Source organism: Salvelinus namaycush, chromosome 28 (assembly GCF_016432855.1).
Source record: "Salvelinus namaycush isolate Seneca chromosome 28, SaNama_1.0, whole genome shotgun sequence".
NCBI classification, from domain to species: domain Eukaryota; kingdom Metazoa; phylum Chordata; class Actinopteri; order Salmoniformes; family Salmonidae; genus Salvelinus; species Salvelinus namaycush.
The window spans coordinates 23,432,660-23,448,795 of NC_052334.1; the positions used below are offsets into that span (position 1 = coordinate 23,432,660).

General features: G+C 41.8%; 1 protein-coding gene across 1 annotated transcript in view; it reads left to right on the forward strand.

The window, feature by feature from the left end:
* Window positions 1–731: 731 nt before the first annotated feature.
* Window positions 732–16,136, forward strand: part of LOC120023120 (reticulon-1-A-like) — a 45,855-nt gene continuing 30,450 nt past the window's right edge. Inside the window, exon 1 of the mRNA XM_038967092.1 lies at window positions 732–1,156. Coding sequence (XP_038823020.1) covers window positions 937–1,156 — 220 coding nt within the window. The 5' untranslated portion in view covers window positions 732–936. The remainder of the gene's footprint in view (window positions 1,157–16,136) is intronic.

Below are 16,136 nucleotides of genomic sequence, written 5' to 3' on the forward strand. Positions count from 1 at the left end.
GCCAGATAATGCAAATGTACTTACATTCGAAGTTGCAGCCTGCACAAGTTGCAGCCTGCACATTAGTACACTGTCACGGACACTGTCTGCTCAGACCACTAAGTTAACCGAATACCAGTTTTGGACATCTGTTATTGCAGCTATTCTCTTTATGAAAACAAAAATATAATTTTTGCGTGTTTATATGGTAGACATTGTGCACCTGTAGCTAGCATGCCCCAGCAAGGTTTGTCATCAACCCGTATCCAGGGAAGTGCGTTCCCGTTGCTCAGGAGTCATCTGAACTTTTTCTTCGTACTTTTGATCATCACCACACGAGGGCGCTACAGTGCAATTCATTTGAGCAGAAACTTGCATGAACAGAACAAAGAAATGGTCCTCAACTGGATATTTGCATGAGTGAAATTACTTGCATCTACTAACGTGAAAACGTTTAACAAAAAAACAAAAACTGTCGTATGTTCAAACATAACATGGTACAGGAATATTACAATTTGCGTTATTATTGTGATGTGGTTTTAAGCATTTCAAACATGATACGCTTGAAAGATGCTTCAATATGCTCAAGTTATTTTATGCGTACTCTTGGAAACATACTGCATTGACTTCCATTGTATATTCAAACACTTTAATATTAGTCATGCTGAAACAGTTAACAGAATGTTACTCTGCCCCAAATAAGTGCCAACCATAATAAGCTAATACGATGACGTCAGCTTTGAAGCGCTGAACTAAAACAATCAACCTCGCTCACTTGTGCTCTCGGACTTGACCGCGCAGCCATTAGAATTTTACAGTTTAAGTATACATTTGTAAAGGCAGTCGGCCTTCATAGCATATTTTCCTGTTTTATTCGTTTGACCAACCCACTATCCATTGTGTAGCCCGCGTTACAGCTTGTGCCTGTTATCTTTCGCGCAACCTCTCCCTAAAAGCATGTCTTCGAAGCCCAGCGACGAACTAGGTTCGGAAGGGAAATGGTTTGGGGACGATTATGAAAGAAATGGCCTGTTTGGAAGCACCCCACCCCGGTTTGATGAGCTACGTGAAGATTTTAAACCGAAAACCAGGGAGGAGACGAGCGACCTGGATCAATTTCATCAATTTGAGGACGATGGGAAAAGGCCTCCCGTTGCTATGGAAACTACATCTACAGGTAAAGCGGTTTATCAATAACATTTATCTTATCACTTATAGACAACACTTCTTTTATATAGATATACATCGTGCGTAATTTAAATTAGTCTGTTTACATTTCTCATAGCAGCCGATGCTATCACAAAGACCTATTTTTTGGGGTGTAACATGTCTGAGATGGAACCTTCGTCATCGCAGTGTACCAGACATTCTGTACTTTCTCACGGAGTCAGTGAAAAGTTTAGTAGATTGAATCTACACCAGTCATGGGTTTGGCTGGGAAATGTACTTAAGTGCAAATAATGGAATCGATTTCCTATTAGTGGGTAACTACAGAATAGAACAGAATTTGAACTTGGATAAAATAATATTCAAAACCGTTTATGGACTATGAAATCTAGGTCTACAAAACATTGAAATGTCTTAGAGAAACAGATCAACAGAACAGACCAAGAGAAGACAGCAAACAACAGGCCGACTGTGACCTAGCCATGGGCCTAGCCCTTGATCATGACTCAGTTCCAGTACATTACACATAAGAGTCATTGGATGAAGGCGAGTTTTGTTAAGAGCCACTATGCTCTGAACATTAACACTCATCGCTTGCGTTATTATTTTGGAAGCATAATGACCTTATCCTCCATATCACAGAAACAATTGTCAAAAATCTAAACGTTAAATGTATACACTATATGTATACATACACACTACTGTTCAAAAGTTTGGGGTCACTTAGAAATGTCCATGTTTTTGAAAGAAAATATTATTTTTGTCCATTAAAATAACATCAAATTGATCAGAAATACAGTGTAGACATTGTTAACCTGTTTGGGCTAGGGGGCAGCATTTTCACGTTTGGATGAAAAGCGTGCCCAGAGTAAACTGCCTGCTACTCAGTAGATTTGGATAGAAAACACTCTGAAGTTTCTAAAACTGTTTGAATGATGTCTGTGAGTATAACATAACTCATATGGCAGGCGAAAACCTGAGAAAAATCCAACCAGGAGTGGGAAATCTGAGGTTTGTAGTTTTTTAACTCTTGGCCTATCGAATACACAGTGTCTATGGGGTCAAATTGCACTTCCTAAGGCTTCCACTAGATGTCAAAAGTCTTTAGAACCTTGTTTGATGCTTCTACTGTGAAGTGGGGCGAATGAGAGGGGATTGAGTAAGGTCTGCCATGAGCTGACCATGCGCTGAAACAGTTTTCAGCTGTGCTAACATAATTGCAAAAGGGTTTTCAAATGATCAATAAGCCTTTTAAAATGATAAACTTGGATTAGCTAACACAATGTGCCATTGGAACACAGGAGTCATGGTTGCTGATAATGGGCGTATGTACGCATATGTAGATATTACATTAAAAAATCAGCCGTTTCCAGCTACAATAGTCATTTACAACATTAACAATGTCTACACTGTATTTCTGATCAATTTGACATTATTTTAATGTACAAAACATTTGCTGTTCTTTCAAAAACAAGGACATTTCTAAGTGACCCCAAACTTTTGAACGGTAGTGTATATATTATATACTGTATAGGGTTAGTGTTCCCAAACGGCCATATCTCCATGTTACTGCACGTGTTTATGGAAGACAGAGAGACCACTTGTGATAATTCGCTATATAGCATGTTCCCGAACATCTGTGTGTAACGGAAGAAGGCCGCCAGAAAAGTTGTCGCTGAAGAATACTGTCATCTGCAACTGATAAAGCCGGTTAAAACAGTGTACAGTAAGTTTGTATTTTGCATTTGTGAAATTATGTTGATGTGATAAGAAAGTAAAGGGCTTTATGTTTCTAGAACCATATCGCAATTGAGAATTTGAGTCAACCTCTAAAAATAACATAATAAGGTACTTGCACCTTAAGGAGTAATGGTAACGTTAGGCTCCTTAAGAGTACATCTTGGGCTAGCCATTGGCCTAGCAGGCTACAAACATTGGTCGGGTACAGTCCTTTTACTACATTTTTTAAATATTATTCAAGCTAGGGACAACACACTGCATAGCTATATCACTTGAATGTTAAACTGAAAGTTAAAAAATATATTCCTTTAAATCAGCACTATATGCCATTTTGTTGTGTTTGCATAACAAGCTTTTACTGAAAATGTTAGCTCCCATGGCCTGCATTTCCAAAATAGTCCTAATTGTTTGTTTACAAAGGCAGTCTTGCTAAAATACAATCAGTCACTCACATCCTAAGCAGAGTTGGGTAGGTTACTCTAATTGTAATCTGTTACAGTTATTAAACTTACATTTGTGCCTTTTTTCAGTGCTGATTTATTTGTATGTTATTGAGAAAACAGAAAGGTGTCATAATGTATTTTTATTTTTAAATGTAAAGGTAATCTTTCTAAATGTAAAAGTAATCCAAGAAGGAATTATCAATTTTTTCACAAATATTTTTTCTGGTAATGTAACTGATTCATTTTTTTGTTGTAATCAGTTATTCCCCAACCCTGAACCTTATCACCTTATCACACATGTTAATGAGGTTGGGTAGCATTGATTAAGCAGTGTGCTGTTGCACCTCAAAGCAGTGTTTTTGTGGGAGCATCATTCATGCTTCAGTTCTAAATCCATTACCCTCTTCAGCAGAGTTCAGCCTATGCTGCTATTTTTAATCCTGGAGAAACGGCTCACCATCCACTTGGAGAGTAGGGAACTGGAGCCCTGCACTTTCATTTTGATTCACAGTTCCTCTGAAATATTCATAAGGTGGTGTTTCAAATCCCGGCTCTCTTTTTAACCCAGGCCTTTTCCTTAGATCTTTCAGCACTGTAATTTAGTTTTTTGAGATGGCAAGCACATTTTTTCTACAAAAACAGAGAGGCATCTAGGCCTGTAATCTGATTTAATGCAGTGTCTTAGTAAATGTGGCATTAAATATCAGTGTTTAAAAAAACATTGTTTTTGTTGTTGAGTGGGAAATGAAGTTGTCTTCTAAACATGGCTTCAGTTCAGACAGCCTGCCAGATTCTTTGCCCTAATGGCAAGATAAACGTTTTTTTTTTAACTAGGCAAATCAGTTAAGATCAAATTCTTATTTACAATTATGGCCTACCGGGGAACAGTGTGTTAACTGTTTTGTTCAGGGGCAGAACAACAGATTTTTACCTTGTCAGCTCGGGGATTTGGTCCAGCAACCTTTCAGTTACTGGCCCAACGTTCTAACCACTAGGCTACCTGCCGCCCCAGGTTCACGTGAATGGTTTACTCACTCTGTGCCTTCACAGCTCAAGTCAGAGGATGGACCTGTTCCCAAACTCACACAGACATACACACACACACACACAATGCACGCATGCAGTCACACACGCACTAAACACAAAGCTGCCATTTCAAAATCATCAAAAGGGAAACATAACTACCTTTTAGCCTTGCCTATAACATAGAAACACTCTGTTGTGACACTTGTGGTCTTGGTAGGCACAGTGTGGATCTTTTCAGAGCTAGGCTGCTTTCAAAAACTGTAGGCAGACACTGGACAGCCAGGTCTACAATAGTGTAGGGAACAGAGGGCAGGGAAGTGAACCCCAGGTCGCTGGTGTGAAATGCAAACACCCTATGCATTGCGCCAATAGGGTTAACTCGCTTGCTGGGAATTGTAACGTGGCTCATATAGAGGGGATGATACAATAGCCTTTGGACAGAAAAGCCCTAGCCTGTTCTGACCTGTCTAGGACCCTGGCCCTGACCCTCTCCATGCAACAATGTACTCACACAGATTTCACTCTCGCCGGTAGATATCATGCTCCAATCTTTGTTGAATCACACGATTTTCTCAAGAAAATTAAACTGCATACTTCTCGGACCACATAACTCACAGAACCTCAGAGTGAGGCTACTGTACATTAGGCCCCTCCCATTTCCAGTAGCTGACCTCAGCTACACATATTCAATTGCAGCAGCAGAACTTGAGAAGAATAACCGTGAACCATACAGCATGCCTGTTCTCCTCTAGGCTAAGTGATGCCCAATCATCCCCGCCCTCTGCACATAGAGATGTTGCACACACATATCTAATACAGATTTAAAAAACAATGTAGTAATGATGAGCAGGATGTCGCTCCATCCAGAATTCTGACCAGATCTGACCACGTTGCGAAATGCACATGAGGATATCGCTCCACTTGTTCATTTATATGCATCTAATGAGTTCCCCTGCCCTCTGGGGTAGACAAAACAAACAAACACACTGTGCAGAAAGTGAGAGAATTCTGGCATTTCTTCTGTCTCTGTGAATATTGTATGTTTTGAAGTCTGTGTTTGATATTCAGAGATTTTTTTTAAGGCAATAGGACTGTTCCACTGTACACAGTGAAAGACACATTTTACTCTCTGAAGATGAAAGGTATTAGGTTAATAGTACACATTCCCTTTACATGTCTCCTATCCAGACAAGCACACCAATCATTGTTCACTAGCCACATTTTGACACAGTGACTCAGGGGTTGCTAGTCCCTCCTCTTCTGCATCTCAGCATAAAGCATGAGACTACAAAAACAGTCCTACTGTCTGGGACTTTTCCATAGTTAGGAGAGAGGAAGCACTTACAGGCTGACTACATCGCTCGTGCGCGAGCATTGCAAAATAAATGTAGAAATCTATATTATTCAATTATTGCACCCACACTGCTCGCTCGCGCCAACGAGCGTCTGCATTGCCAAGGGCTAAAATAGAAGTCAGTTCTATTTCTGACGCAGATCGCGCTGCAAGTCCTGCCTCTCCCATCTCCTCATTGGTTTATAGAAGCAGGTACCCACGTGCCATCTCCTCATTGGTTATACCCACGTGGGTGATTGAAAGACGAACGAAGTCAGTGGCGGTAATGCACCTAATTTATGAAAGTTGCCAATCGCAATATAAAGTCCAGAGAAGAAAAAGCTTAGAAGGAGGAGAGATGACTAGAAACTATTCGGTTGACCGTTTTATGTGTGGATTAATTGTCGGAGTAGAGGACCTTGTGCATTTCAGGTAAAATAACAACTCAATGTTTATATCCCAGGACAAATTAGCTAGCAACAGCAAGATAGCTAAAAAGGACTAATTAGCTAGCAAGTGCAAGCTAGCTAGCTAAATTGCCATAAATGTTTAATGCTTTTCGACCTGTACCCAAATTAATATAATTGGTGCAGTTTGTTTTGATATTTTAACCTGCGTGTCGTGATCGCGTTTGGTGTGAGGGGACAAAATACATTTATGCACGATTGCGCACGCGCGCAGCTGGTTTGGGTTCCATGTTAGGTCTACAGTACATGTTCATCAACCAGGGAGATCTCTGCTCTTATTCCCAGAGATCCAGAAGTCCTGCGATGTTGCTGGGAGGAAGGATGATGAAGATGCAAGAAACTGTGCTGCTAGTGTCTCTGTCTGTGCTGCCTCATAAAAAGACTTGGGCCCCTCTGCCTGTCCTGTTTCTTGCCAGACTGCCTTCCAATCTCATTCGTCTTCTTCAGCTTCCAGGGCCAATTAGCTAATGCTGAGGGAAGGACACAGATAAAGCAACGAATGAGAGGTTCATGAAACTTCCACTCCAGGGACAACACAGAATGTCAGCTGTCGTGAACTGTGGACCTAATTAGATTCTTCTCCAAATATTTTTCTATCCCCCCACAGACAACGATGTGCTGTCTTTGAATCGAGTCTAATGCTTTCTCAAACCTTCTCACTGTCAGTGTGCATGGTTCTCCCCAGGATTTTTTAAGAAGTTGGTGCTGCTGAGTACGGCAAGTTTATGTTTATTTTTGTTATTTTTTTTACACCTGTAACTGCCATTTCCTGCAATCTAGAGCAATAATATGACAACAAAAACATAGTGGCACAGCCAGTCCACATGGTGGCTTTATAAAAAAAAGATGTACAGAGATAGATGTGCCATGATTGTGTTTGAATTGCTCAATAGCACTAGGCTTCTCACAACACTCAACTCTCTGTCCACATTGGTTGGTAGTTGGATGCAGAGGGATGTTGGCAGTCAGTGGACTCCAACCACTGTCCTCAGCATTTTGTCCAAATTTAATAGACTGGGGACAAAAAAAGACACTAATTTGTGCATGTTGTCCTACGTGTCCTTTGTGTGTGTGTCCTTGAGTGCATGGTGTGTGTCTTGGCTATAAGTGAAAGTGAAGTGAGACAATAAAATAGTTAATTGACAACTGGGCTACAAAGCTGGCAGCTTGTAGACACTCAGTCTGGATCTTCAAATAATCTATCCTCACCATTCCACTCAGGCAAGGACTTCGCCAGGATCGATAAATGACAGGTGGCACTGGCAACCAAAGCTTCCATTGACTTCACAACTTGAATACAATAGGGCTTCTTGTGTGTAGGCTGACTGTTTTTATAGATTTTTCTCATCCCAATTTTCTGCCTGTCCAGCCATAATGGGCGTTTAAGAAGATGGTGGATAAACAGAATATTTTTACAGTTATTGTATGCCATGGATCAATCTTAATGCCCTAATATCAATAGTTAATTTGCAATTATATACCCTGACTTCCCTCTCAGCTGCCTACCTATTGACCTCCTTCTGTATTAATACCCCCGTTGTCACTTTTGAGCAACTTCTATTTGCTGTGTTTGTGAAACCTCTTGCTTACTTACTTCCCTCAATTCAACGCCTCTGTTTCTTTCTTCCCCTTTCTCATTGTCACCCTCTTATCTGCCTGAGGTTTCCGTTTGAAGAACCCTAATGTAAGGCCCCTCTCGCCCTCTGTTTGTCTGGTTTGCTGGAGAGGACTCTTGAAAAGAGATACCGCACTGGTTGAACATGGAAAAACAGTAACACGTATACTGTTCAGTGTTTATCCAGGTTCGCATACAGTATAAACACTGGCTGTACAGTGTAAGCCTACATTCACTTTTCAGTTACTTTCATTCAACAAGTCGCCATTCTAGTAATTATAGCATTGTACAGTAAAGTTGAACAACAGTGTGTGTAAAACACAATAAGTTCATTTGAAAGTCAATACAAGTAGAGGAAGAGGCATGATGGCGGTTTATTAAAGGCCTTCCTGCTCCAGAGTGATGCTGATGCAGCACAGCATCTCCTATGTCCCCCTCAGGGCCAGAAGGCTGCATGGAGGTGGGAGTGGAGAGGTTTAGGGAGTGAGGCTCCTGGGAGCTTGAGGGGAACTGACAGTTCTGTATGCAACTGCAAGACATTAGGAAAACAAACCAAGACTCGACATGACTCTTTGATTTCAAATCCCCTCGATATATGTTTTGATTGTTGTTATTTTAGAAATATCAAATTAGCGCAGCCAAACACAATAGAGAAAGATCATCAACATTGAAGACCACTATCATTATCCTGAGATCAATGGCAGAGTCTTGTGGAATGAATGCATTGGGCCACGGCCGCCTACATGCAGTTCATCGAGCCTCTGCTTCCAAGCCTATACAGTACATGTAATAGTCAATACTTTAGTTGTCATCTGTTATCACGTTTTTGTCTCCAGCCACATAATGAGAGAAGCCTAGCGTAGCAGCTATTGCCAGGGTGCATTAGGCGAATAGCTGCGTTACCTGTGTGTAGGGGCCATTTCCATCTAAAAGGAGCCATGACCACCAACAAGTGAAGTTCATAGGAGCATATCAAATGAAAGCTAACAATAAACATTTTTGAAATTAAAGTATGTATAGATTTTTCTAACATTTTCTATCCTAAAAATGTGGAAATGTGGAATAAGTACAGACTTTGATTTCTGGTCAAATAGCAAACGTCTTAAACATCAAAACACAATTAAAGACTGAATTAAAGACCCCTGCCAACTAATATCAACACTTATATTTATTTTTGGATAAATTATTTGACTTCTGTAAGTTTAAGAAACATTACCTTGTGCCTTGTAATTCCGTTACCAAAAACCCACATATCTTTAAGATATGTTGTAATTTCTCTCCCATATTAGATTAGAAGTTTGAGTAGAGAGGATAATGAAAGTTCACAGAAGTATCAAGTAAAGGTAGACCTATCAATTAGTTAGTGTTTACTAATACCAAGTAATACCAACTCTCCGGCCTCTAGGTCACCAGGCTGATCGTTATGGCGCACACCTGTCATCATCGATATGCGCTTTATGACACTCATCTGGACTCCACTCCCTTTGGTTCTGTCACGCTGGTATGAATGATTCAGGAGACAGACGCAGGAATGCGTAATAGGGTTTTTATAATTGATAAGGGAATTTATGTGTTTAAAGATAATGATTTAATAATTCCACCCTGAAACCTAACTATTAGTGATTATAGTTTATGTAGCATGTATAAGGAATAATTAAAGTATTAAACGTAAGTCCAACTAGGTTCAGAAGAGACCTGTGAGGGAGAGAAATGTGTGTGTATGTGTGTGCCTAAGAAAATACCGAGAACAATTAAACGGTGTTTGACCCGACCTGGCTAGAACTCTGAGAAACTTATGATAGGACAGGGAGTACTTCTCAAGGTTTCCCTAATCTCGGGGGAATGGAACTGTCGGCTATCTACTGTTTGTGTGGAAGTATGTGCGTAAGTAAGGAGCAAGTTATAAAATGGATGTCTTTGTATAATGGACTTCAGAGCGCTCTCGTGAATAAACATTTTCACTATTGTAAGCTGGGACTCTGTCTGTTTAAATTCAACCATAGTCTTACAAACTCTGGGTTGCAGACTGAGTAGATTAATTTAAGTTTATGAACATTGATAACGAAATTCTCATAACAATAATACCCCAAATTCCGGCGTGCCGTGTAAAGGCACGGGGACGAAGACCAAACAAACACGTATACAACACACAGGGTTGAAACCCAAACAAAAGATCGAGGAGTACCTCGAATAAATAACACACGCACACGATGATTAACACACGGGACGAGACCCGTAATCATCTGCGCAATCCACAATTGTACGAAAGCCCAAAACACACAGCACAGGTACTCACATGCACCAACGGACATTGTAACAATAATGGACCCCACCATGGTGAACAAAGGGCACATACATACAAATACAATCAGTGGGAATAGGGGTCAGGTGTGCGTAATGAAAGTTCCAGAGGGATCCGTGACAGGTTCCTTCCCCAGGCGTCATTTTTTCTGTTTCATTTTCATGTCTGTGCTGTTAGTGTTTCTTGTTTTGTTTATTAAAACACTCACTCCCTGAACTTGCTTCCCGACCCTTAGAGCACATCGTTACACTTTCTGTCATCTGGTGGTCAAAAGCAAGACTGTGAAAACAGTCTGGATATCCTCTCACACTCCCTCTCTCTCTCTCTGCCGCTGTCTCTCACTCTTCTCTCTCGCTACAGTTAACGCCACCTCTCCGGGCTCTTATTGACACCTACCACCTACCCTCTTTCCATTTACTGTAACAACCATCCTTTGGCCAGACCAAATCGGAACCAATCGTAGATGTAGATGTTTCACAAGTTTGAACACTACAGTAGAGCACACTAGCACACAGTATAATGTACTGAACTCTACTTTACTGGCTGTACTGTGTTCTACTGTGCTGTACTGTGTGATGTCCAAACTTATGAAATATAGACGTCTATGATTGTTTCAGATTTGGTCTGGTCCGGACCAACCAAATGTGGTCTTGTTTGGGGGCGTAGCTCATTACAATAATAGCCAGTGTGTAGAATAATACCCAAATATGTAGGATATTGCATATTTCTACCATTCTTTACCTATCATCAGGAAAATAATGATATTCATATCATATTATGCATTTCTATATAGTACAGATCTGGGACTTGTGCATGGAGTTATATGGTTTATGAGGCATATGTTTGGCATACATACATTTTCAAGTGACAAATCGAGTCAAAGCGTATTTCCGTTAACGTGGAATTACCCCTTCACAACGCATCCACCAGAAATGATTTCTTTAAATGTGTTATCCACTCAGAAGCATGATTATGTTATGTGGCAAATTCTGAAATGAGAATTCCCTTGCTGTCACATCTGATCTGAATGAGCTTGGTCTTGTGTTTTTTTTTCAATGTCTGACTGTCTGGGTGCTGCTGCTGTGCCACAATGTCCACTGCTGCTGTATGCTGTTGTGGCTCAGTAGACAGCTTCCCTGTCTGTCTGAGCAGACTCGTATTGCCACTGCTGCCTGATGTCTGTCTGCTGAACACTCAGCCCATCTATTCTCATCATTCTGCATCTTAGACGCCTCTGCGGGTCGTAAGCAAGTAACTGCTCAGCGCTACGACACTGTCAGACTCTAGAGCAGACAGCAGTGTGGAGAGAGAATATGGGGAGGTGCGTGTTACCCACTGCCATGAATCAACGGGACTTCTGCAACCAGTTCCAGAGGTCACCTCTGTTCACAGTATGTTGTCTTTATGAGTCCCGAGTCCTGTCCAATTCTGTCCAATGGTAGATTATGCTGCTGGTGTTGTCAGGGGGATAGCAGAATGGGCCTACAGGGGGGAAAGGAGAGCCATAAGAGGATTATACATTAGGAGCCTGACTGGCTGTCAGTATGGCTTCATGAACCCTATTGAACTCTAGAAACCACAGCAACAGCTGTTCCCATCTGCTTTAGGAACAGCCTGATAATGCTCAGACACTTCATGTGCTGCCTTGTCTACTCTATTTAACAGAATATTACCTACTGCAGTGTGTCAAAGGGCTGCCATGCTGCTCTGCTTAGGAACTCACCATGTTTTTTCATCTAGTGTTTTGTCTCGTGTCTCTGCATCATTGGTTTAGCCTAGTGTTCATGACATTGTGTTTTGTATGATGTATTGTTAAGGACATTGTAGACATTTTCTAATGCCATGAGGAGAGGGAGCAGGACCAGCAGGCACAACAGAACAGGGGGAAGGAAGGCGGCCATTCAAGGAAAGATGGGGAGGAAGGTTGCAAAAGGTCGGAAACTTTGCAGTAAATTTCCTGAATTTTTCCGGAAGTTAAGCCTGGGAATTTTGTTAGCTAATAACAGTGAATCTTTTTTTGTGGGATACATATAAGGCAATTCTAGGTCTTGTAGCATATTTTGGTTAACTATCCCCAATTCAATGGCATTGCAACCCTCTGCATGCACAGTGCATTCTTCCATCACATGAGCAGTGCACTCTTCCATCACATGTACAGCTGATTCTCAAGATCTTGCACACTAATGAGATGCTATTGAGCCCACACTACTACACTGTCTTAGCCAAGGACTACATGCTTTCTGGTAAGTTTTGATTACAATACTGGGTGGGGTGAATATATTTTATATGACGTACATGATTGTTTGTCAACTAGTAAATAGTAGCCTACAGAAAAGTGTGTTTAAATCATTTCTAACTTGTTAACAATTTCTGCTAGTTAATTTTTGCTACCATGTGGGTTTTAGCTTGCTTGAGCCTGCTAACTGAGGAGTATTAATTCACCTATTTCCATACATGTTACATTTAAACACATTTAAACACATACATGTTACTTTGTATCTTACAAAGGAGTTGTTTAATCAAACTGCTTAACTATTTATCTGTACATGGAATTTTATTTTATTTTTTGACACATTTTTTCTAATCTTTACAGGAAAATGCCACGAGCACTATCTGATGTGTGGAGACATTTCACTGCAGCTAATGTAGAAGGAAAAACAGTGTACGTTTGCAAATACTGTGCCAAATCATATGTGAAGAATGTAACAAAGATGCAGAATCATCTGGCCAAGTGCATAAAGTTCCCTCAGCGCTCACAACAAGCAACCTCTGACAAAAGTCCCTCTACTTCTATTCAAGGTGGAAATTATGAATCAGACACCTTATCGATAGCAACAGCTCATGGTCCTCCTGGAATCAGAATTTTTTTTGGCTCTGAACTGATTCCCCTCTGATGCTCACAGGCAATGTAAGCATAAGAGCACCTCCTCCCAGCTGCCCACTGCACTGAGTCTAGGAAACACTGTCACCACGATAAATCTACGATAATCGAGAATTTCAATAAGCATTTTTCTACAGCTGGCCATGCTTTCCACCTGGCTATCCCTACCCCGGTCAACAGCTCAACAGCTCTGCACCCCCCACAGCAACTTGCCCAAGTTTCTCCCATTTCTCCTTCACCCAAATCCTGATGTTCTGAAAGAGCTGCAAAATCTGGACCCCTACAAATCAGCTGGGCTAGACAATCTGGACCCTCTCTTTCTAAAATGATCTGCCGCAATTGTTTCAACCCCTATTACTAGCCTGTTCAACCTCTCTTTCGTATCGTTGGAGATCCCTAAAGATTGGAAAGCTGTCGCGGTCATCCCCCTCTTCAAAGGGGGAGAAACTCTAGACCTAAACTGTTACAGACCTATATCTATCCTACCCTGTCTTTCTAAAGTCTTCGAAAGCCAAGTTAACAAACAGGTCACCGACCATTTCGAATCCCACCGTACCTTCTCCGCTATGCAATCTGGTTTCCGAGCTGGTCATGGGTGCAACTCAGCCACGCTCAAGGTCCTAAACGATATCATAACTGCCATCGATAAGAGACAATACTGTGCAGCTGTATTCATCAACCTGGCCAAGGCTTTCGAGTCTTTCAATCACCTCATTCTTATCGGCAGACTCAACAGCCTTGGTTTCTCAAATGACTGCCTCGCCTGGTTCACCAACTACTTCTCTGATAGAGTTCAGTGTGTCAAATCGGAGGGCCTGTTGTCCGGACCTCTGGCAGTCTCTATGGGGGTACCACAGGGTTCAATACTCAGGCCGACTCTTTTCTCTGTATGCATCAATGATGTCGCTCTTGCTGCTGGTGATTCTCTGATCCACCTCTACGCAGACGACACCATTCTGTATACATCTGGCCCTTCATCGGACACTGTGTTAACTAACCTCCAGACGAGCTTCAATGCCATACAACTCTCCTTCCGTGGCCTCCAACTGCTCTTAAACGCTAGTAAAACGAAATGCATGCTCTTCAACCGATCGCTGCCCGCATCCGCCCACCTGTCTAGCATCGCTACTCTGGACAGTTCTGACTTAGAATATGTGGACAACTACAAATACCTAGGTGTCTGGTTAGACTGTAAACTCTCCTTCCAGACTCACATTAAGCATCTCCAATCCAAATGATATCTAGAATCGGCTTCCTATTTCGCAACAAAGCATCCTTCACTCATGCTGCCAAACATACCCTCGTAAAACTGACTATCCTACCGATCCTTGACTTCGGCGATGTCATTTACAAAATAACCTCCAACACTCTACTCAGAAAATTCGATGTAGTCTATTACAGTGCCATCCGTTTTGTCACCAATGCCACATATACTACCTACCACTGCGACCTGTACACTTTCGTTGGCTGACCCTCGCTTCATATTCGTCGCCAAACCCACTGGCTCCAGGTCATCTATAAGTCTTTGCTTGGTAAAGCCCCACCTTATCTCAGCTCACTGGTCACCATAGCAGCACCTACCCGTAGCACGCGCTCCAGCAGGTATATTTCACTGGTCATCCCCAAAGCCAACTCCTCCTTTGGCCGCCTTTCCTTCCAGTTCTCTGCTGCCAATGACTGGAACGAATTGCAAAAGTCACTGAAGCTGGAGTCTTATATCTCCCTCACTAACTTTAAGCATCAGCTGTCAGAGCAGCTTACCGATCATTGCACCTGTACATAGCCCATCTGTAAATAGCCCACCCAACTACCTCATTCCCATATTGTTATTTATGTTTTGCTTCTTTGCACCCCAGTATCTTTACTTGCACATTCATCTTCTGCACATATATCACTCCGGTGTTTAATTGCTAAATTGTAGATATTTCGCCACTATGGCCTATTTATTGCCTTACCTCCCTAATCTTACTACATTTGCACACACTGTATATATACTTTTCTATTGTGTTATTGACTGTACGTTTGCTTATCCCATGTGTAACTCTGTGTTGTTTGTGTCGCACTGCTTTGCTTTATCTTGGCCAGGTTGCATTTGTAAATGAGAACTTGTTCTCAACTGGCCAACCTGGTTAAATAAAGGTAAAATAAAAATAAATAAAAAATGTGTATTGGAAGAGATTTCTGAATGTTCTTCGCCCAGCGTACACCCCTCCAACCAGACATGCTTTATCTACTAATTTGCTGGATGCGGAGTTCAACAGAGTTCAAGTAAAGGTCAAGCAAATCATAGAGAAAGTAGACTGTATTGCAATCATCTCTGATGGGTGGTCGAATGTTCGTGGGCAAGGAATAATTAACTACATCATCTTAACCCCTCAACCAGTATTCTACAAGAGCACAGACACAAGGGACAACAGACACACCGGTCTCTACATTGCAGATGAGCTGAAGGCAGTCATCAATGACCTTGGACCACAGAAAGTATTTGCACTGGTGACAGACAAAGCTGCGAACATGAAGGCTGCTTGGTCTAAAGTGGAGGAGTACTACCCTCACATCACACCCATTGGCTGTGCTGCTCATGCATTGAATCTGCTCCTCAAAGACATCATGGCAATGAAAACAATGAACACACTCTACAAGAGAGCCAAGGAAATGGTTAGGTATGTGAATGGTCATCAAGTAATAGCAGCAATCTACCTCACCAAGTGAGAAGAATAAGAGCACCACATTGAAGCTGCCCAACAACACCCGCTGGGGTGGTGTTGTCATCATGTTTGACAGTCTCCTGGAGGGGAAGGAGTCTCTCCAAGAAATGGCCGTGTCACAGTCTGCCAATATGGAAAGCCCCATCAAGGGGATCCTCCTGGATGATGCATTTTGGGAGAGCGTGGTAAGCAGCCCGAAACTCCTAGAACCTATAGCAGTAGCCATTGCACGAATTGAGGGAGACAATGCCATCCTGTCTGATGTTCAGACTCTGCTTGCAGATGTAAGAGAAGAAATCCGTACTGCCCTGCCCACTTCACTGTTGCTCCAAGCAGAGGAAACTGCAGTTCTGAAATACATCAAAAAGCGTGAAGACTTCTGCCTGAAGCCCATACACACCGCAGCGTACATGTTGGACCCCAAGTATGCTGGCAAGAGCATCCTGTCTAGTGCAGAGATCAACAAGGCCTATGG